This window comes from Hippopotamus amphibius, chromosome 9, assembly GCF_030028045.1.
Source record: "Hippopotamus amphibius kiboko isolate mHipAmp2 chromosome 9, mHipAmp2.hap2, whole genome shotgun sequence".
Classification (NCBI taxonomy): domain Eukaryota; kingdom Metazoa; phylum Chordata; class Mammalia; order Artiodactyla; family Hippopotamidae; genus Hippopotamus; species Hippopotamus amphibius.
Window position 1 is genome coordinate 131960506 of NC_080194.1, and position 23898 is coordinate 131984403.

General features: G+C 46.6%; 1 protein-coding gene across 1 annotated transcript in view; it reads left to right on the top strand.

Annotated features, from left to right (window-relative positions):
* Positions 1-7063: 7063 nt before the first annotated feature.
* Positions 7064-23898, top strand: part of SHISA9 (shisa family member 9) — a 309243-nt gene continuing 292408 nt past the window's right edge. The window contains exons 1-2 of the mRNA XM_057750200.1: positions 7064-7749; positions 18549-18676. Coding sequence (XP_057606183.1) covers positions 7064-7749; positions 18549-18676 — 814 coding nt within the window. The remainder of the gene's footprint in view (positions 7750-18548; positions 18677-23898) is intronic.

Here is a 23898-nt window from a genome sequence, read left to right on the forward strand (position 1 = left end):
CTGGGGAGAGGCACATTCTTATCCTCATCTTACAGGTGAGGAGACTGAGGCTTAGAGAGGTTAAGTGACTTATTCGAGGTCATAAGCCTCATTTCAGAAAGAGCCAGGATTTAAACATAGGCAAAACTCAGTGGTTCTTGATCGATTTTGCCCCTGGGGATGTTTTCTCAACAGTTTTTCGTTGTCACAACTGGCATACAGTGGGTAGAATTCAGGGGTGCCGCCAAACTCTACAGCTCACTCTGCAGGGCAGCCCCCCGCAGAGAATTAATTAACCACTCCAAAATGTCAGCAGTGCTGAAGTTGAGAAACCCTGTCCTGATTTCCCAAGTTTCCAAAACTTTGGTTTTCAGTACCAGCCACTTTATATTCTTTTTTTTTAATTTTTAATTTTTTACTTTTTACAATAAACTGCATATATTTAGAGTGTACAATTTGGTCTCCCAATCTCCCAATTCATTCCCCCCGCAACCCTCCCCGCTTTCCCCACTTGGTGTCCATATGTTTGTTCTCTACATCTGGGTCTCTATTTCTGTCTTGTAAACTGGTTGATTTGTACCATTTTTCTATAGTCCACATATATGTGTTAATATACAATATTCGTTTTTCTCTTTCTGACACTTCACTCTGTATGACAGTCCCTAGGTCCGTCCATGTCTCTACAAATGTCCCAGTTTCATTGCTTTCTACAGCTGAGAAATATTCCATTGTATGTATGTACCACATCTTCTTTATCCATTCATCTGTTGATGGACATTTAGGTTGCTTCCATGTCCTGGCTATTGTAAATAGTGCTGCAATGAACATTGGAGTGCATGTGTCTTTTTGAATGATGATGTTCTCTGGGTATATGCCCAGGAGTGGGATTGCTGGGTTATATGGTAGTTCTATTTTTAGTTTTGCAAGGAACCTCCATATTGTTCTCCATAACGGCTGTATCAATTGACATTCCCACCAACAGTGCAAGAGCGTTCCCTTTTCTCCACACCCTCTCCCGCATTTACTGTTTGTCGATTTTCTGATGATGCCCCTTCTAACCGGTGTGAGGTGATACCTCATTGCAGTTTTGATTTGCACTTCTCTAATAATTAGTGATGTTGAGCAGCTTTTCATGTGCCTCTTGGCCATCCGTATGTCTTCTTTGGAGAAATGCCTATTTGGGTCTTCTGCCCATTTTTTTTTTTTCTGCCCATTTTTTGATTGGGTTGTTTGTTTTTTTGATATTGAGCTGGATGAACTGTTTATATACTTTGGAGATTAATCCTTTGTCTGTTGATTCGTTTGCAAATATTTTCTCCCATTCTGAGGGTTGTCTTTTTGTCTTGCTTATAGTTTCCTTTGCTGTGCGGAAGCTTTGAAGTTTCATTAGGTCCCACTTATTTATTTTTGTTTTTATTTCCATTACTCTAGGGGGTGGATCAAAAAAGATCTTGCTGTTATTTATGTCGAAGAGTGTTCTTCCTATGTTTTCCTCTAGGAGTTTTATAGTGTCTGGCCTTACATTTAGGTCTTTTATCCATTTTGAGTTTATTTTTGTGTATGGTGTTAGGAAGTGTTCTAATTTAATTCTTTTACATGTAGCCATCCAGTTTTCCCAGCACTACTTATTGAAGAGGCTGCCTTTTCTCCATTGTATATCCTTGCCTCCTTTGTCATAGATTAGTTGACCATAGTTTATCTCTGGGCTTTCTATCCTGTTCCATTGATCTATATTTCTGTTTTTGTGTCAGTACCATGCTGTCTTGATCACTGTAGCCTTGTAGTATAGCCTGAAGTCGGGAAGCCTGATTCCACCAACTCTGTCTTTCCTTCTCAAGATTACCAGCCACTTTATATTCTTTATTCCTATTTTATTTCATTAATAAATACTATAATATATTTATTATTTTTAAAAAAATTAACTTCAAATTGATGTACTTGAAAGAATTAACTATACCTTAAACATTCAAGCCATGTGTTTGATATGTTATTTTTTTCTGATACACATAGAAATAAATACGTCAGTGCAAAAATATTGCCTGCCATTGTCAGTAAACAAAGGATGCTGCAGCTATCAAGCCACTATAGCCTTCCAGGACGGTGAACCCTGAGGGACCACAGACAGGATGGAGACACTGCCAAGCCCTTAGCCTCTGCAGTCAACTCCAATGGTGAACCCTGAGGGGATTCAGGATGGAGCAAAGCAGGATTCTGGCCCCAGATAGCTGAGGTGCATATCAAATGAATGATTTCAGTGAGCCCAGACTCTTGCATCTTCTCAAACATAGAAACGCGCTAAATTCAATAACTTGAGATACCTGGTTTTCTTTAATTGACAGTAATCTTTTGATGTTCTGACTACCTGGTCTTTGTTGCAAAAACTGCTATATATCCTGGCTACCCACTTGCCTTTTCATAGCAGTCCCTCAGAGTGAGGTGAGAGTCCTGTCTCCCTGGATGGAAGTCCTCAGAATATCTGCCAACTAAGACATAATTCTCAACTCTTAGGTTGTGCATTTTTCCCCAGTCAACGAATATAAAACTATTTTAAAAACATTTGTTGGGGTACCACCAAAAATCATCTCACACACAACCTTCAGTCTGAGAGAACCATACTGCAGACCCACTTTACTTCTATAAGGCTTCTCTTGAAGATAAGAGAATGAAATACATCACATCAGTGTGTTGCTTGAAACTGGCAAGGTGCTAGCTACATTTGGCTTCTGTTGGGGAAGGTCATTGAGAGGACGTGATCACCCGTTGACCTGAGAGCTGGACCTGTGCAATCAGAGGCTCCTCTCTCCCTCCTCTGTCCTTGAAATATACATTCCACTCACTGTTCCTGCACTAGAAGCTGTTCCAAGGATGCAAATCCTAAATAAACAGTTACGATTCTGGCAGATGGGTGCAGAGATCTATGCCTCTTGCAGCCACCCGAGACAAACTCTAAGTTCCCTTGTTTATTCATCCTGCCAGTCTGCAATGGCTGCTTCTTCCTGAGACTGACCAGTTTCAAATTTCACCACCCCCCCCACCGCAAGCTCCCTCAGGTATAAACCAAAGCTTCGGTTTCAACTCTCTTTTTTTTTTTTGCTCAAGGCTAACAGTTGCTTAGAAACTGCTTTAAAACCCTAACGACCACCTGATGAAGACAATTAACAAACAACTCCTTGGAGTGAGGGCCCCAGCGCAAATAATTTAATTGTTGAGCTGCTCCCGGACCGTGTGTTGGTTGCAAGTCCTGGTAAGCAAACATCCTTCGTTACATTGCTGCCTCCCCTAATTGTCGGGGAGTACAATTGCATTCTCCCCGCTGCATGCACTGCAGTCTGATATAATTAAGGCGAGAGCAAACGAGATTCTTTTTCAGATATTTAAAGCCCCTGTGTTGTAAATAATAATGTCATCATCTCTTTCATAGAAAGCACTTTCATTAAGAGCTACATTTTAATTTCAACACATTTGCATGAATTCATTTGGGTAGTGGTAGGGGGTGGCTGTTTAATAATGATTTTTCATCGTGCATGAACTTGCCAGGTGTTTCAATTAGGAAGTTTATAAATGTACCCCCCTCACTGCCAGAAGCCCTGAAAGAAATATCTTCTCAATCACATGTTCCAAATGGGGGCATGGTCCCAATAATTACACATCTGGTAGGAAGTAGTGAATCTATTTACTGACTTACACCCAGAGGAAATCGACTTTTTTCCTTTGAGGAGTAAAAGGAACCAAGATGATTCCTCTCTCCTCTAAACATTTTTCAAATTCTTAGGAAATAGAATCGGGCAGTATTCCAGGGGGGCAGTGACAGTCATGTCAGGTGGGCGCAGGAAGGGAATTTGGTTTGGAATCTGGTAAATAAGCCACGCAGAGTGGATTAGGTCCGCTTCTTTCCAAAGCAACATCCCTGCACTCTCCTTGTCACAAACAGGGGGCAGTCTCTGTTAATTAAAGCCAGGAGCTGCAGCCAGAGCCACTCTCCTCTGAGGACCGGACTCAAATGTCCTGGTGACAGGCGATATTTTACAGACATTGGAGGCAGATTCTGAAATGGACTTTTCAGTCTAGATTTTGTCTCTTTCCGCTAAGATTTTTCTTTAAAAAAAAAATCAAATTTAGAAGTGCCTTCAAACCCCCAACTCTTGCGGGAAGGTCTGTGTGACCTAGCCTTCTATGGGTCATGGCCCTCAGCTCTGAGCCCTGATGCTTGCCAGGAGGTGTCACGTGGGGTGAAGTCGGGAAGGATGGCAGGAGACCTGGGAATGGGAGCCTGGGACACGGCATCCAGCCCTGCATTTCTCATTTGCCGGCCATGTGACCTTGGACAAAGCCCTTAACCTCTTTGAGCCTCAGCTTCCTGGACTGTAGCAAACCTGCTGGAGCAGCCCTTCCCAATTCTGACTGTGTGTGTGAAAATATCCCAACCTCTCTGCACGTCTGTCTCGGCGCTAAGTGTTCCTTTCCTTTCTCGGTTTAAGACAGGGTCTTGCATAAAAGATCTTGATTAGTTCATTAAAACGGCCCGTACATATTTTTTGAGTGTTTCCAATATCCACAGTATTCTAGATGCTGGAGGACTCTGCAAGAATCAAGGCCCTTTCCGCTTTGGACTTTACATTTAAACGTGGGAAGACAGAAAAAAAAAAATAACATAATGTCTGGTGGATGGAGAGTCTGGAAGCCTATTTTAGGAAGGCGCAACCTGCAGTGATTAGAACACAGGCTCCTGAGTCAAATTTCTCAGGTCAAATGCCAACAGCAGCACTTCCTTGCTGTGCTTCCTTGGGCACCTGGTTTAATGGCTTTGGGTGTCAGTCTCTCCCTCTGTTGTGTGGGCTTGGTAAGATTACCTAACAGGTAGAGTTAAAGGAAATCAGTCACTCAGCGGTTCAGCAAATATTCCCAGGTTGTGTGCTAGATGTTAGGCACTGCTTTAAGCATCACGAGGAGGTGATTTTAGAACAAGCAAGCTTAGTGGGCATGTTACAAGCACTGAATAAACGTCAGCTGCGATCAGCTCTCACACACCACTGCTTGTGTTTGTTGAGACTCACACAGTGCTGGTGGTGTGGGTGGACAGACAGGCCACACTGTCCTGTTTAGGGGATCTCATTATGATGAATTGGACGATTTCAGACAGAATCTCACGCCTCATCCTGATGGGTTTAGGACATGATACAGCCCATAATTCAGTGAGCCTTCCAGGGCTGGTACACCGCTGGATATGCTGTATCAATATTGCCCTGGTGTGTTTCTGTTGGAATAGGGTCATTCCCTGCAGGTCTTTGGGGGAGACAGGAGGTGACCATTTCTTCAAAGAGAAGGCGCAATTATCTGAGAAAACTTGCAATACGGTCCCAATAAAACCCCATGCTTTTTCAATTAAGGGACATCCCCTCCACCCCCCCACCCCCAGTTTGTCATTTTATATGTGGCCCAACCTTTTGGTTCTTTGAAAATGTCCTGAGAAGTCTTTGACTGCAGCCAAATGGAGAGAAGGGTGGTGGAAACATTTCCCTGCAGATCGCCCAGCCGACTGCAAAGTATATACTTAGTTAATGCAATTAAAAAACAAAACGCAGGGGCGTGTGGGGATCTAAATTTGGTGTAGCAGCTTTGGTACAAATCCTGTTTTAGGGGCTACTGGAGTCAAATTCAAGCCGAGGAGAGGAAGAAGTGGGAGAAATGGGAGAGGGCCGACGGATGGCTGGAATCGGCTGATTTGAGAGAGGGCAGATTTGGAAACACTGACGGGCGACGGGAGACTGGAAGCCCAGGAAGCAAGGCCAGGCTCGGCAGCTACGGGTGAGGATATCCAGGGCAGTGAGGGGGTCGGTGGGGACAGGGGCCAGCCGGCTCCGGGAGACCGATGAGCGCGGGCTGCAGGCACCGGAGGGAGGCTGAGGCTCGGCGCCCAGGCCTCGCGCGGCACCAGATCCGGGCGCGCAGAGGCGACGCCGCGGTGTGCCCTCCTGTGGAGTGCAGGGAAGGCGGCGACAGCGAAGAGGGACAAAGTGGCAGATCCTGGGGTCTGGGGAGGTCCCCAGGAGAGACCTGGGGCAGGCCATCGCCTCGGCCTTGGCCGTTGCCTCACCTTACCCCTGCGTTTCTTTGAGTGTAGTTCATCCGGAGCCCCTCTCCCGGGGGTGCTTACCCCGGGCCCGGGCGCTGGCCACCGCACCTTCCCAGCTCAACCTTGGTCCTCGCCCGGGCCCCGGGAGTTGAACCAGCCGGGTGGTGCCTCTGGCTGGAGGGCACAGAAGCAAAGGGCCAAGCCAGGGGAAAGGGCAGAGCGGCCCGGTGCACCTGGGAAGGGCGATCCTGATCAGACGGCGCCCCAGTCAGTCTTGAGGTGGAAGCCACCTGGTCTGTCCCTCAACCCTTCGAGTCACCCCTTCCCTGGTGGGCCGACTCGAGCCTCAGCTCCTGCGCACGCACCCAGGAAAAAGCCACGGGCGGAGCCGCCTCTGCGCTCTGAACAGGTCTGAGCCGCGGCTCCCGCCCAGAGAGGGCGCGGGAGGTCCCGCCGCCGTCCTCCACCTGCCTGGAAATCCGAGCTGTGCCTCCAGCCTCTGCGGCTGCCGGAGCTGCCTCCTCTCCGCCCGCCAGCCCTGCTCAGCTCTGCACGCCCCCCACCTGGCGCCCGCCCGAGTCACCTCTCCCGCGCCCCCGCCCCTCTCGAGCTCGCTCCCGCCCCCTCCCCCCCCCCGCCTCCTCTGCCCGCCCCTCCCCCCCTCCCTCCTGCCCTCCCTTCATTCCACAAGTGTCGCTTCGCTCTCTCCGGCGCACTTGGCGAGCTGGAGAGGTGAGAGGGATCTTGCGAGCGGGCGCGGGGTGGCGCGTCCAGAGCCGCCGGCCGGGCGGAGGCGCGGACAGACCGACTCGCCCTTGCTCTCCGGCCCCCGCCTCCCCCGGTCGCCCGCCGGACCTGCACCCCGCGCTTGCCCCCGCTCCTCCTCCCCCCCGCCCGGCCCGGCGCGCTCCTCCTCGGCCGGCCCCCCGGCGCGCGGCGCGCTGGAGGCGAACGCGGGCTGAGCCGAGCGCAGTGGCCGCCGACCCCCGAGCGCCCCGCGCCGCTCCCTGCATGTGCGGCCCGCGGCGGCGCGCAGCCCCCGGCAGCAGCCTCGGCAGCTTCGGCCGCGCCTCGAGAGGCGGCTGCAGCGGCTCCAGCGGCGGCCGAGCGGCCGAGCCCTGGCTGGGAGACACGATGCGCCGCGTCCTCCGGCTGCTCCTCGGCTGCTTCCTCACCGAGCTGTGCGCCCGCGTGTGCCGGGCGCAGGAGCGAGCGGGGCACGGGCAGCTGGCGCAGCTGGGCGGCGTGGTGGTGCTGGCGGGGGGCAACCGCTCCGGGGCCGCCTCCGGAGAGGTCGGCGAGGGCGTGGGGGTCTCGGACGCGCCCCCGACCCGGGCGCCCACGCCGGACTTCTGCCGGGGCTACTTCGATGTCATGGGCCAGTGGGACCCGCCGTTCAACTGCAGCTCGGGCGACTTCATCTTCTGCTGCGGGACTTGTGGCTTCCGGTTCTGCTGCACGTTTAAGAAGCGGCGACTGAACCAGAGCACCTGCACCAACTACGACACTCCGCTTTGGCTCAACACCGGCAAGCCCCCCGCGCGCAAGGACGACCCCCTGCACGACCCCACCAAGGACAAGACCAACCTGATCGTTTACATCATCTGCGGGGTGGTGGCCGTCATGGTGCTCGTGGGCATCTTCACCAAGCTGGGACTGGAGAAAGCGCACCGGCCCCAAAGGGAGCACATGTCCAGGTGGGCTGCCTTCCCCCCCTCACCCTCCCCTCCGGGCGCCGCTCTCCCTACTCTCCTCTCTCCACCTTCCCGGAGGCAGTGGTGCTCCCCCCCACCCCGGCCTCTCCGCGGGGGGCATGTCACCCGGGCAGCCAACTTGGGCTGGAAGCGCAGAGGGGGGGACGCTGGGCTCAGCACAGGTGTGGATATGAGCGTGTGTGTGGGTCAGGGGTGTCTTTCCCCCTGCTCCCTCGCCCTTTTGCCTCCCCCGCCTCCCGCCGAGGAATGCAGCGGACTTGAGACCCACAGCTTGGGAGCCCGTGGCTCCGAAGTCTTGGGTTTTGGGGAGGGGGTCCAGCCATCGGATTCCAGATACTAGTCTGGTAAACAGGGGCCGGCGAGCCCGAAAGGGAAGGAGGGCGTGTGTGAGCCCGCGCGCGCGTGTGTGCGGGAGGAAGGGAGGGAGGCAAGGAGTGTGTGCCGCCTGCAACTCGTACGACTAGCAAAAATGTGGCGAGGGAGGTGGAGAGTGCGGGGAGGGCGAGAACAAAAGCTTTGCTTGGAGCGGCCGCCTCGCTTTTCCCGAGCTGCCAGGTCCCTGGAATTGGGACCTCGCCCCACCCCCCCCAACCCCCTTGCCCCTTTTTGCAGTCGCCACCTCTCCCTGCCGAGGGCAGCGACCTCAGCTGCGCGCTGCGCCGCGCGCCCCTGGCCCGGGCTGGCGTGGCCTCCAAGGACCGGAGCCCCCTCCTCGCGCGCCTTCGCCCCCACCCCCCGACACCCTGATTCGTCAACTTTCCCTTTTGCCTTATTCATTATGCAAGTCCCAGCACGAGCAAGTCGCAGCAGATGGGAGAAGGCATTTAGGGATTAATGGAGCTATTTGCCTTTTGCTTCTTTTTTTAAGTGTCTAAATCTATTCGCACAACCCAGTAACTTTGGAGGCGGAAGACGCAGCCGTGACGACGCACCCCAGGCCCAGGAGAGGCCAGGGGTTGGTGTGAGGTCCGGGCGGGCGGGGTTGAAGAGCACCGGGTGGCCTGCAAACAGCTGGATGACTGGGGCACAAGGTTTATTCTGTTTACGGGTATGGGCAACAGACTCGCCATGTGTCGTCCCCCCCAACACACACACACACACACGCACGCGCGCGCGCGCCCCGCACCTCCGGGTGCCTGTGCGCGCGCGTGTGTCTGCCTAAAAAACCTCAACAAAGAGACCCACCAAAAATAGGCGAAGGAACATCACCACCTCACTAGTAATTATTTTCTATTTATACGCAGATTATCCGATGATTTTTTTTTTTGTTCCCAGACAGGAAGGAATTGGGGGAAGAGATGAGGAAGTTCCTCTCGGTTTGGGTCAGCAGGGAGGTGTGGATGGATGGTGAGGTCTGGAGGCACGGAAGTAAGCTCCCAGGGGATTCAAGAAAGCCTGACCTACTAAAAGAGTCAAGCGCGGGCCCCGCCCACCTCCTGCATCCCCAAGGTGCCCGATCGCCAACCCCAGGGGTGTTTTCACTTCCCCTGCTGTGCTCGGCAAGGGTCTGTGTTAAGGTGGGAGTGAGATGCAGAACAGGGCTGCGGCAGTGACTGTTGCCTTGGTAGGGAGATTCACCCAGGGATAGGTAGGCTGCCTTGCAGATTTAGGCTTCATTCCTCTGCTGAATCTCCTTGGAGCCTTTGCCTTGCGAACCAGCGCTTACAGGAGCACTCCTTGTTTGGTTGGGATGGGGGTGGAGAGGCGGGAGGTATGAAGGTGTGGAGGGGAGGAAACCTTTGGGCATCGGTGGGAGAAAGAGATGCTAGCTTCAGGCCAGCAGGGCTCAACTTCCTGGTCCTGCCCTCTTGTAGCTCTGTTTACTTCAGTTCAGCAGGCTACAGCCACTGTTTTCTCTGCAGGTATCAGAGAAGGTCTGCTGGGAGGTGGAATCTAGGGGTACCCAGTCCGGGGGTAGCAGAGCCTCAACACAGATTTTCCTTGCATACATTTGGGAATTCCAGAATGGAGTGAAAGTACATACTCCTGAAGAGAAAGGGTGGTTGATTTTTACTGGCAACGCCTAAGAAGTGATTTTCAACCTTGGCTAATGTTTAGGGTCACCTGGAATGCTTTTAAAAAACTCCTGTTGCCAGGGGCCCCACCCTAGATGGTTCAAGTCAGAACCTCTAGGGTGGGGCCTGAACATCCCTACTTTTGTATATCTCTCCAGGCTTTACAGTGTACAGCCAATCACTGTCCAGGAAAAGGAAGCAACATTTGCTGAGCACAGTGTTGGGTGCCAGGCACTATACTAGCTAGGTGTGTGTGTGTGTGTGTGTGTAAATATTCTCTTGTTTGATGAGACAGGTGCTATGTTAATTCCCACTTACATAGGAGCCAATCATAGCTGAGGTTGGTGGCTTGCTCAAGGTCACACAGAAAATGTGCGCTCCTAGTCCCCTGGTTTCGGCTGTGTCTGGGGCAGATGTCTCCAGTGTGAGTGAGTGTCAGAATTTGGGGAGCTTCCTAAAATGCACAGTCTTGAGTTTGATGCAGAGAGATTCTAAATCCATCGGGCTGGGCCTCAGAAATCTGCATTTCACCACCTCTCCAAATGGCTCATGTAAAGTGGTCCACACTTGGAGAAACACTCGTCTTGATTTGGGAATATTTTACAGGATTGAGGATGGGTGAATTCATCCAGTGGGACTCTTATTTACAGTCTGTTGCTGGTTTTCCCCTTGTGTATAGCGTTTATGTGTATTTCTGTGGTGCTGGGGCTGCCCCAAGTACTCACCAAATGCATCCTGCTCTGCTGATGCAGATAACCGTTTCAAGTCCCAGCCATGGCAGTGGGCTCATTCGCTTTTGCCTGCGTGGTCCATGGGATGCTTGGGTGGGGCCGGCACACAGAGCTCGGCATCAGAGAGACTACAGGGTGGATTCCAGGTGAAATTAACCTGCCGGCTGCAGCCTCTTAATTTACTTGGTCTTGAGCTATTAGGGTCACTGGGATGGGGGGTTTGTTCTTACCTCATCTGAAAGTATCTTTTCTTCAAGGACTTAGCAGCACAGTGCTGGTCCCACATTACACCCTGACTGCTCCTGGTGACCAGTGTGCTTGTGTTTGATGATGTAAGTTTCCAGGCTCAGCGTCCTGGGCACATCGCCTGTTTCCTTCTGGGCTGATTAGGAAAGATAGCAATTCCAGGAGTGTGCACGGGCCTCGTCTGTGATGTTGGGAGAACTGAATAGATGCTTGTTCAGCAGCTGTAACAGCAGCCACATTCAACCACTATTTATCAGAAGTGACCACAAATGGTGGCCATCTCTCGATACCAGACCGTGTAGACACGTTTCGATTGGTCTGCAAGGTATTTCTATTTATGTATTCTTATTTTTGTTTTCCTCAATTTGTTATTGTGAAACATTTTAAACACACAAAAAACTTGAAAGAAGAATAACACGAACTCCAGTATATCTTTCACCTAGAGCAGGGTTTCTTTCCCTTGTCACTCTTGACATTTGGAGCTGGATAATTCTTTGCCTTGGAGGGCTGTCCTGAGCACTGCAGGATATTTGGCAGCTTCCCTGGACTCTGCCCACTAAGTGCAGGTAGCGTCCATACCACACTTCAGTGGGGACAATTAAAAATTGTCCTCAGACTTGCCACAAGTCATCCGGGACCAGAATAACTCTCAGTCAAGATCTATTCATTTAGAGTGAACAATTATCAGTATTTTGTCATTTTTGTTCTCTCTCTCTCTTCCCTTCCTTCCTTCCTTTCTTTTTCTCTCTCTTTCTTTCTTTTTCTCTCCCTCTTCTTTCCTTCCTTCCTTCCTTTCCTCTCTTTTTTGCTTTGTTTTTCTGGCTGAAGCCGTTGAAAATAAGTTGCAGACATGACAGTTCATCCCTAAATACTTCAGCATGGATCTCCTAAGAACAAGGACATTCTCCCACATAACACAATTCCAGTATCACACCCCAAAAAAAGAACAAATTCCATAACATTGTCAAATAGCCAATCGTGTTACTGTTTTCCCAGTCATGTACCAGAGATGTCTTTAGAGCTTGGCTTTTCAAACCAGGATGCAGTCAAGGCTCACTGTGTTTGGCTGTGAAATCTCTTTAGTCTCTATTATGTATGCGATTTTTTTTTAATATGTATATATGTATGTATATATTTCTTGGCTGCCTTGGGTCTTCATTGCTATGCACTGGCTTCTCCTGTTGCAGAGCACAGGCTCTAGGTATGCAGGCTCCAGTAGTTGCAGCATGTGGGCTCAGTAGTTGTGGCTCACGAGCTCTAGAGTGCAGGCTCAGTAGTTGTGGCACATGTGCGGCATGTGGGATCTTCTCGGACCAGGGACTGAACCCATGTCCCCTGCCTTGGCAGGCGGATTCTTAACCACTGCGCCACCAGGGAAGTCCTATGTATGGTGTTTTAAAACCAACTTACAACCAATTGTCAACATTTAAAAACTGGGAGATTTCACGCAGAAATCCAGATATCTGATTTCTCTTGAGAAGTCGGTAGGTCTGGTAATACTAGACCTGCATTTTCATACAGCAGCTGCAGTTATGTTATCTGCAGTCCCTGGAGAGGCCGTCAGGCTGATCTTAAGAAAAGTGGGCTCAGGTCCGATGGCTCCAGATTCAACCCCACCTCAGCCCCTTCATAGCTGTGTGATTTTGGGAAATTTACATCATCTCTCTGATTCTCAGGTTCTTATCTGTAAAATGGGATGATGAGGGTCCCTATGTCATAGGCTGGTGTGAAGATTGACTGAGGCTGGGCTTAGAAAGCTCTTAGCACACGGCCTGCCATGTAGTTACTGCTCAGTGACTATTACACTTTCTCATCATCCTTATTATTGGAACTTTCTACTCTTTACCTACCGAAGTGGGTGAAGTTGTAGAATGGAACTCTGTGTCTAGCCCTTGCTCTGCTATGACTGTGTAGCTGTGTGACATAGGCCAAGTCTTGTAACCTCTCTGGTTACATTTAATTTTAGCAGGAGGGGTGGCAGGTTCAGAATAGGAGAGATGGTCCATGTATGACAGCATTAGATGCGTTGCAAAGCATTGGCCTGGGTGAGATTGAAGAACACTTGCTGGTTTTGCTGTTTTACCATAAGCTTGTATGTAAATTTTCATTTAATTTCACGTCTCATGAAAGGAGGTCGGCCTTATGACAGTCTGCCTTTCACAGAGGCACAGATTGCTCTCCAAGAGGATGCACAAGCCCCTAGTGAGTGGAGGAATTGGACTTCAGGCTCAGAGAGTCTGTGGCAGTAGCATGGGCCACTGACCGCTAGGCTGCACTGTCTTGGATCACTGACATGCAGGACTTCAATCTTTGCAGATCACAGAGAGGTACTTGATGCCCTGCAAATAACAGTGCACACGTCAGGGCCAGTTCACGGAGCCAGTGTCAGATCAAGACTAGGAATGTTTTCTGCATCTGCCCCTCGCAGGGCCAGCCCTCTTGGCAAAGGCATTGGTAAGAAATGACCTTGGGGCGGGAATGCGTGTTGGAAGCTCTCTACACTCGAAGCCAGTAGGGAACGCATGTCATTATTTTGCCCATCTTCAAAGAGTCAGAAATCCAAGTGGCAAATTACATAGCACAATGTCCTGTGTGTTTTTCAAACATGCTTCACAAGCGCTGGAATCTCTTGGAAAGAAATAGCATCAAGTGATAAATGTCTCTCCTTCCTTTGCCTTTTCTGTCTTATTCCAACTCCTCTTCTACCTCCCCCTTTGCTTACACATTTATGGTTATCCTGTGGCTTCCACTAGCTCCCCAGGCTGGAGAAACCCATGAGTGCAGACACTGTTAGCCACGGAAAAGCCTCTAAATTATTTTTCTTTGCAGAATATGTTTGCTTCTTTTTGGGCACTGAGTCCTTGCATTCTAAAAATCAACACTATGGCGGTCTAATCTACACAATAAAATGCACACACATGCATACAGTTTGATGAGCTTGGACAAATGTCTACACCTGTATAAGCACTACTCCAGAAAGGTACCTTGTGCCCATTGCCCTTAGATCCTTGAAAAAATAAATGATGCTTCTGGTACAAGAGGAAATTCTCAGGAATCCCATTCAAGTGTTTAAAAGTCAGAACATAGTTTAGACCTTGGAACCCCTGGAGGATTTGAAGCAAGATGCTGGAACTCTGAGCTCTGTTTGAAAATGTTGGGGTCTTTTATTTGCTCACTGTAATTGGAAAGAAAAGGGATGAAGCCTTTGCTTTTTGTTCGTCAGATGTGCCACGCTCATTGCTGCCTTGGAGTTGTTGTGTTGGTTTGCCAGAAATCCTCTGGCGGGTCCCTCCTCAGCATTCAGTTCTCAGCTCAATGTCACCTTGTCTGAGAAGCTGTCCCTGACCCAGGCTCACTTACCAATGCCTCCCCTCGCCGCCCACCCCCCTCCCCCACCCCACGACCCTCCAGCCCTTCACTCAGTGTTAGTTGCTTCATTTCACATTACAGTCTAAAATGAACTTACTAATGTCCTGGTTTATTAGTTTATTCTCTGTCTCCTCCCATCATCGTTCACCGTAAGGACGGCAGGGATGCTAACAGTCTCTTCCATATCTGTCACCTGAGTCCTAGTACAGTACCTGGCACATAGGAGTTCTGATTCCTGACATACCGAGCACTGGGCTGAGAGCTATGTGAATATAGTGAAGAGTGCAAGCACAGAGCTCACGGGCAGATAGCAGGAGACAGGTAACGTACAAGTAAATATATGTGAAGTTCAACTAAGTTGAACCTCATGAAATCGCCAATATTCCATCATTTTCAACCTCAAAAATGGCAATGTTTCAACCTAACTGTTTGGAACTGGGTTAAGGGTTGTCAAGCAAAAGTGCAGTTTCTTCAGTAAGGTGCCTGTATTAGTCAGGGTTCTCCAGAGAAACAGAACCTCCAGGAGATCTACCTACCTTTCTACCTATCTGTCTGTCTATCTATCTATCATCTATCTATTATCTATCTATCTATCTATCTATCTATCTATCTATCTATCTATCTATCATCTATCTATCTGTCTGTCATCTATCCATCTGTCTGTCTATCCATCTATCCATCCATCCATCCATCCATCCAACTATGAAGAGATTTATGCAGAATTACCACACATCATAACTGAAGCTGGGACGTCCAAAATCTGCAGTCATGGTCCCAGTTTGAGTCTGAAAGCCTGTGGGTCACCGTAGAACCATGAAGAGCTGACATCCCAGTTTGAAGGCCATCAGGCAGGAAAATTCTCCCTAACTTGGTTGTGGGGAAGGCGGTCAGCCTTTTGTTCTATTCTGGCCTTCAACTGATTAGATGAGGCCCACCCACTTCATGGAGGGCGATCTGCTATCCTTGATCTATCAATCTAAATGTTAATCTCGTCCAAAAAACACTCTCTCAGACACATACAGAATAATGTTTGACTCAATCTTTGGGCACCCTGTGGCGCCCAGTCAAGTTGACACATAAAATTTACCATCATGGTACCTTTAGGATCTTGCTATTCAGAGTGTGGCCTGTGGACCAGCAACATCTCCATCTGCTGGGAGCTTCAGCAGAATCTCAGGTGCTGCCTCAGACGTCTTGAATTAGAAACTGCATCTTAACAAGACCCCCTAGGTAATCTGAATGCACATTCAAGTTGGAGAAGCACCCAAATTATATGCTACACATTAGTACCAATTCCTTGGGCATTTGTTTGGCTTGTAGTGGATTGTTGGTTCTTTCCACTGTCTAATTCACTAATTTTTAAAAACACATCCCTATTTGTAACATGTTTTTTAGCATACATCTCAATAATGCACATACCAACAATTATTAGGGACACTTGCATTTATTATTTTTTAAAATTTTATTGAAGGATAGTTGATTTACAATGTTGCATTTCTGCTGTACAGCAAAGTGATTCAGTTACACACATATAAATTCTCTTTTATATTTTTTTCCATTGTGGCTTATCACAGGATATTGAATACAGTTCCCTGTTCTGTACAGGAAGACCTTGTTGTTTAGATACACTATAAAGCATACATAAGAACAGAAATGTTAAACTGAACTGAAGGTGAAGTAAATATTTACAATTTGTTGCCAGTGGTGATGACCTCGTGCAGTCACTAGCTCATCTTTCAACGCCTAATGTGTATTGAGATTGAAGGTCATCATTCATAAATAAACCCATAGTTTGAATAGTTTTCATGAGAGCTTTGATTATTTTTGGCTGACTTCATTTTTAAAAGTATTTATTTATTTATTTGGTTGTGCCGGGTCTTAGTTGTGGCAGGTGGGCTCCTTAGTTGTGGCACATAGGCTCCTTAGTTGTGGTACTCGAACTCTTAGTTGTGGCATGCATGTGGGATCTAGTTTGTTCCCTATCCAGGGATCGAACCTGGGCCCCCTGCATTGGGAGTGCAGAGTCTTGTCCACTGCGCCACCAGGGGAGTCTCTGGCTGACTTCATTTAGATCCAAATAGGCCATCATTGTTTTAAGCTCATGAGAAGCTGTGGAAGAGGAGAGGAGAGTCCAGTCTGTCATTTTCCTGTGCTTTTGTCATCACTATTATCTCCAAGCTATGGTTTTGTTATGGGGGATATTTTTAAGCCCCATGTCCACGTAGTGATGGTTAGCTTAGTAAAACTAGTTGCTTTGCCTGCACATCTGCTTTAGGGATGTGTGTAACTGCAGTACAGGTGATGCACCCTAATGATGGTGCCACTGCCAGCCACTCTCCTTGGTCCAAGTTTCCCGATTCTCACCATCTGACATGGGTGTTCCAAGCGAGGGCTCCAGGACCAATTCACATATTCAATTTCTTATTTTTAACGACTAAAGACCATACACAGAAGTTCTCACATTTCCTTCCCCCTTGCCAAATTATTTTAGGCAGTCCCTGAGTGAGTGGACCACACCTTGAAGATTCTTTGTCCACAATATGCTGGCTCGAAGAATCCTTGTCTCCACCGCACGCTCTGGGAAGGGCTGCCTTGGGAAAGAGTATGGCTTGGCTTTTGGGTGAATTTCATGAATTTTGGCACTCAGAAGAAGCCCAGGGAATCTTCTAATGGCAGTGCTGACCAAGTTTATGGATAGCCATCCTGAATACCTACTTTTCTGTCCTCTCAAAAGTCCGAATATTTTGAAATTTTAGAGTGACTCCTCAGAGAATCTGGTGAGATCTATGGCTTCTTCTTTGAGAAAAATGCACAAATAAAATTTCCATTCAATTCCAGAGGGGTTCAGAGATCCCCTGATGTTCATATAAAGAACGTGCTTAGAAGTGAAGGGCTTCCCTGGTGGCGCAGTGGTTGGGGGTCTGCCTGCCAGTGTAGGGGACACAGGTTCAAGCCTTGGTCTGGGAGGATCCCACATGCCATGGAGTGGCTGGGCCTGTGCACCACAACTAGTGAGCCTACACTCTGGAGCCTGCGAGCCACAACTGCTGAGCCCATGTGCCACAACTACTGAAGCCCGCACGTCTAGAGCTCATGCCCCGCAGCAGGAGAGGCCACCACAATAAGAAGCCCGCGCACCACAGTGAAAAGTAGCCCCCGCTCTCCGCAACCCTGTGTGCAGCAGTGAAGACCCATGCAGCCAAAAATTAAAAAAAAAAAAGTGAAAAAAGGCAAAGGCAAATTAGGCTTGGGAGCCATCCATTCTATGTTGCAAACATTCCTTCCCAATAGCCCCTTCGAGTTTCAGGCCCCGTTTACTGCACAGAGTAGGAAGGAGCCTGGACTCTGATTTCAAAGACACTCCGGTTTGTATCTTAGTCCCTCCACTGATGAGCTGGGTTAACTAGGGCAGTTTTTTGTTCAGGAGAACGGGTAATTCACACCTTGTAACGCTCTCCCCAGTGTTTGCCATGGTCCAGCTTTATCGGCCTTCTTGCTTGTCCCTCAGATACCTGAACTCTTTCCTGCCTCAGGGCCTTTGCACTTTGCTGCCCCCTCTGCCCTGAATGTTCTTTCATCCTCTTTGTGTGACCAACTCCTTCTCACCGTTCAGGGTTCAACTCAGATGTCCCCTCCTCAGGAAGCCTCTTCCTGATCACCCCATCTCTCAGTTTAGTTAGGATTTAAAAAACTGCAATTCAGTGGTTTTTAGTATATTCAGAAAGTTGAGCAACCATCACCACTGTCTAATTCTAGAACATTTTCATCACCCTTTGCTCACTAGCACTCACTTCCCATTTCCCCTCCCATACCCCCAGCTCCTGGCAACCGCTTATCTACTTTCTGTCTCTATGGATTTGCCTATTCTGAACATTTCATGTAAATGGAATCAGCTCACCTCTCTGAGTCTTTGCTTACTCATCTGCAGAGAAGGATTAATAATCTTCAAAAGATGTTTACATGCTGCTTAGTTGAATTAAACCACGTAATGTGACTAGTATAGTGCCTGGCTTATGGTAAGTACTCAATAAATGTTACATTGTTATGAATAGTGGGCTATTACTGTAACGTGAAGTGTTGGTATCTAGGGTTAGTTATAAAGGGGGACTAAACTTGGGGGGTGCAGACATATTACATATATTCATCATTTAATCTTCTCAACAATTCTATAAAGTAGGTAACACTACAATTACATCATTACTGTGAGAGGCATGTGAACTGTTCTGCAGGAGGTCATTATGAAATCTCTAATTGCAGTGATCTTACTTACTTATGTCTTTTTTTTTTTCCCCTCCGCCCTAAGTAGAATGGCAGCTCCATGGAGGAAGGGTCTTGTCTTTTGTTCATAGCCCAGTGCTCAGAACAAGTAGGTGCCAATCATTGTTGCGAATGAATAGATTTAAATTCTCTCTTCTTTCAGGGCCCTTGCAGATGTCATGAGGCCACAGGGCCACTGCAACACTGACCACATGGAGAGAGATCTCAACATCGTGGTCCATGTCCAGCATTATGAAAACATGGATACCAGAACCCCCATAAATAATCTACGTAAGTAAAGCAATGCAATCCATTTCCAGTCCCATGTCATGACCCAAGCGGTGGTCACAACTTTCAGATTTCATGGTGGGTGTTTGGGTCCATGAAGAGCTTCTCTTTGTTGACTAAGAAGTTTTATTTTATCTCTTCTGGATCAAGCTGTGTGTGGCATCCTCAGATTTCACTTGGTTTGTTTCTCTGTGAAAGAGTGACCTACTAGGTGGATTTCTCACGGTTGGTTCTTTTATTGACATACCACTTGGGTAGTTCATCTAGGTTGATTTATTAACTAATGGCCCTCTTGGTTGGTTCATCATGGTTGGGTACTTAGTTAACCAATGGATTACTTGGTTGGTTCATCTTAGATAGTAAATCTGTTAGCCAATAACCCATTTTGTTGGTTCATCTTGATTGGATAACTCTTAACCAAATCTCTCATTTACTTATCTGTCTGCTTCTTGAGGTAAACCAGTTGTGTCTTTTAGGTTTCATGCTATTTTCAGTTAACAGATACTGGTTCAGAAGAACTAGACTTATTTTTCATAAAACTAGAGTTTCATAAACATGATCCACAAACTCTGTGTGTGTGTGTGTATGTGTGTGTGTGTGTATGCATGCACGTGTGTGTGTGGAGTTTTGAGTTGTGGTTATGCTGGTTTGGGGTGTGTATGTGTGATCAACAGTAGCAAATTCTTCCATTGTCCTTCCAGGAAAAAAAAGCTGCATTTGCTATTGTGTTTCCATAGGTATACCTCAGCTGATGGAGCATACTTGGGGATCTCAGTATGGTCCCAAAGGTTTTCTTTCCTTTCAAAGTTCTGTATGTATGATATGGAGCTGATGCAGTGACTAAAGGGAGTGGGGAAAAACAAGAGTGTTTTGTTTTTGACAGTAGTGTACTACCATGGTTATTCCTAGCAATTATGTTTTCAAGTAACCCCCACATTAAAGTAATGTGGAGGGCTTGGTTTAACATAACAAAAGCCAGACAATTTAAAGGATGCATTCAGTTGTGGCTGGAGGTTCTTAAGAACAGAAACAGTTCTGGCATTGCACATGTTTCTAGTCTGGGTCGCCTTTGCTGAAGCTCCATGAGAAGCGGCATTGGTGTTTTCTTTGCTGAATCATAGTTTTGGACTGTTTGGTTGCAAATTTTCATGCTCAGTGGGTACAGGAATAAACCTGTGGACTTTGACATAGGTGGTACAGACTCTCTGATTCTGCATGGTGATAATTGTTCATGGCCTTGGAAATGTTGCAGTGTGTTTGCAAAGTCAGTGTGTGTGTGGCTTGAAGATGGGTTACTAAGTAGAAGGTCTTAGGTTTCATTATATTAAATAGTTTGACATTACTTATTTATGAACTGGATCATAAGATGCTATGAGAAATAGCCACATTTTAGGGCAAAATACACCAGCCATTGGAAGTTTTATGACCAAATCTCACAGCCCCAAAAGATACGGTAAATTGTGCCAACTCTGATATGGCAATCATTGTATCCAATTCTGGGTTTGATGGAAATGAGCACATTCTCTTTCAGAATGCACTGGGAAATAAGTTGAACCTGGGTGTATGTAAGTCCCCAACATCATAAGTGAGTGAATGTGACCATGAAGTAGAGAAAGCTGAAATGGTATTGAGTCCCTGGCTATAAAAGGCGGCTGTTGAAAGTTTCTCATTTGAAGTTTCAATTTTTAGGATGATTTTGAATCAGTATTCTAGTGGAATAACAAACTCATTGAAGTCACTGAAATTTCACCATTCCATCAGGCAAAAGGGCAGGCGACATTAATGAATCTTGCTTTAGTAAGAGATTTTTGTTTAAAGTTGTACTGAAAGTAAATTACTATTCAGAGATGGGTGTCTAGGTACCTAGCAATTCAGAAGTCTCCTGTGACAGGCTAACTTGGTTTATTTATGATTCTAGCTTTTAGTCTATATTCGTGTGTCAGTAATCAATGATCTTTTTATACCAAGAAAAAAGAATATGTCTTGTAATATTTTACTGGGTGGAATTACACCAGAGCATTCCTGGCAAACTACAGGGGAGAATTCCAGGTGTTATGTCACAAACATTGCATTCTCATAAGAATTACCACAGACGTTAATTTCATATAATTCTGCTAGGCTGGTTCAATCCTTATTTCCAAGTGTTTTTGGGAATATCTGAAAATAAGAAGCATATAGCTTTTCCAGAGATTTACATTAATAAGTTTAATTTATATAACAAGTTAACTCAGTAGTTGGTAATCATAATATTTCCTTGTAATTACATGTTTGTCTTTTATTGATTTACAGGAGCTCTTTATATATTGTAGACACTTGGGGAAAATTTGTATGTTCAAAAGAAAGAATGATTTGGGGAGTTCATTGAGAAGATAAGACTAGATGACTGATATTTATTTATCAGTTATTAAAGGTTCAAGAAGCCAAGCAGTCACCAGAGCCCACTCTGACCAATAGAGAACTAGGAGAGAAGGAATCCTATCTGATAACTAGAAAGAAGGACCAGCTCTTTGTACCAGAATTAGTATGCACCTATTGAATATAAAACCCTTTTCTAGACATTATGGGAGCTACAAAGACTTACCATTACAAGAAATGGAACGAAAGATGCATCTATTTGTGATGCAACTAGAAGGGGCACATCCTGCCATTCTTGGGGTGTTCTTCACTAAACATTCAAGTTGCTAGAGTCGACTGGAAATTCAGTCGCCTTAACTTAAATGTTATTTTCAATGACCCTCCTGACATTGCTTTAAGAGAATAATCGTCTCTGTCTATTTATCTCTCTTCCTCTTGATTCTAACGCTAGATCACTTTCTGATCTGTCCCTTATGCTTTGTTCAAATGCTAAGAGCATCAAGAGTCAGTCTAGAAATCTGGATATTTGGAAGGAGGGGAGTGGAGAAGTACTAGGGTGAAGGCGAATAGGGAGGAGAGAGCTTCAACACTGGGAAATATTTTGGCAACCTTTATCAGTTTCCTAAAGCTGACTTTTCATGTGATATGCAGGATTCGCCTTTTTTATCTGGATTTTTCTTCAGCAGATGCTGTTCAGGGTCTTTCCAGGCATTCTATGATATTGCCTAAAAATATTTAGTCTGATCAAAAGGGCTTGGACCTCTTTGATTAACAGGATGCAGATTCAGATGAGATAGTGATTTTCTGTAAAGGCTCCTCGGCTTCTGTGTAATTACAGTGTGCTTTTGAAGGCACATTTTGTCCTCAAGCACTGTGAACGTGCTCTGTCTCCCCCCACCCCAGCCTCCTTGCCTGCCAATGATACCACCCTTCCCACCCCTTTTGAGAGTCTGGGGTAAATATAGGCTCCCTTTAGTGTTAAGAATGGGATGAATGTTTTTTTTTTAATTTTTTATTTATTTTTTATTTTTATTTTTTTATTTATTTTTTATTTTTTTTTATTTTTTTGGGGGTACACCAGGTTCAATCAACTGTTTTTATACACATATCCCCATATTCCCTCCCTGTTTTTTATTTTTTGACCGAGCTGGGTGGCTTGCAGAATCTTAGTTTCCCGACCAGGGATCGAACCCATGCCCCCTGCAGTGGAAGCATGGAGTCCTAACCACTGGACCATCAGGAAATTCCCTAGTGTGCAGAATGGGAGATGTGAGTGAGGGGCTGTGTGGACAAGATATAACCTCGATCAGCATTTCTCAACTTGTTTGTATTAAAAGCACACTTCTTTTTTTGAAATAAAATGTTAATTTGGGAATAATTATATATTTATAGAAAAGTTGCAACATAGTTCTGTATACTCCTCTCCCACTTTGACCTGATGTTAACATCTTACCTGACTGTGGTACACCTGTCAGAACTAAGAAATTGACGTGAGTACATTGTTTTCAGCTAAACTGTAGATATTGTTTGAATTTCACTAGTTTCTTCTCTAATGTCCCTTTTGTGTACCAGGAGCCAATGAAGGATACTACTTTGTGGTGAGTACAGCCAATGTGATAGTAGAATCTTGGTTGTGCAATATTGTTTAATGATGTGATGAAGGCTGGAGACAACACTAAGTCAGTGGCAATTACAAAGCCTTTATGGTCACCATATCAAAAAAGTGTCTCCCAGTGTCTATGAGAACATCCATGTTAAATTATTCACCTGCTCACTGTTGGAATGGAACCAGTTGCTGTCCTGACTGTGCTTTCACATATACTCACAGGACAAAGGACACTCAGTTTCCATACAAACACGCAGCCCCACTCTGGAATGGGATTAATGTTACACGGTTTCACTGCATAATCCAAGCAAGTGAGATCTCACCCCAGACTCTGGAGAAATGCTGACTTGATATTTCAGGACACAGAATCCATCAGAAAGACCAGGTTCTTATTCCAGCTTCTACTCCCACCCTCTCCTCCCCCAGGACCATTCCCAAGTGGCTTTACAAGGAATTGGATGAAAAGCAAATCCATGATTTAGTTTTTGAAGAGGTTGTACAGCTCGTATCTACGGCCAAATGGATTTCCATTCATTTGTCCATATTTACCAAGGTACCTGGGATGTCCCACACTCGAGTTTTGGAGATAATGGAAGGAAATATTCCCCAATACTTTTTTTTAAAGCTCTTTATTGGAATATAATTGTTTTACACTCTTGTACCAGCTTTTGAGGTACACCACAGTGAATCAGCTGTATTGATACATATATCCCAATATCCCCTCCCTCCCGCGACTCCCTCCCACCCTCCCTGTCCTGGCCATCTAAAGCATTACCCATCATCGAGTTGATCTCCCTTTGTTATACAGCAAATTCCCACTAGCTATCTACTTTACACTTGGTAGTGTGTATATGTCTATGTTACTCTCTCACTTCGTCCCAGCTTCACCTTCGCCCCCTGCCCCTCCAACCCCGTGTCCTCCAGTCCATTCCCTGCATCTGCATCCTTATTCTTGCCCTGTTACTGGGTTCATCAGTACCATTTTTTTTTTTTTTTAGATTCTGTATATATGAGTTAGCATACACTATTTGTTTTTCTCTTTCTTGCTTACTTCGCTCTGTATGACAGAGTCTATGTCTATCCACCTCATTACATATAGCTCCATCTCATCCCTTTTTATAGCTGAGTAATATTCCATTGTATATATGTGCCACATCTTCTTGATCCATTCATCTGTTGATGGGCATTTAGGTTGCTTCCATGTCCTGGCTATTGTAAATAGTGCTGCAGTGAACATCATGGTACATGTTTCTTTTTGGATTAT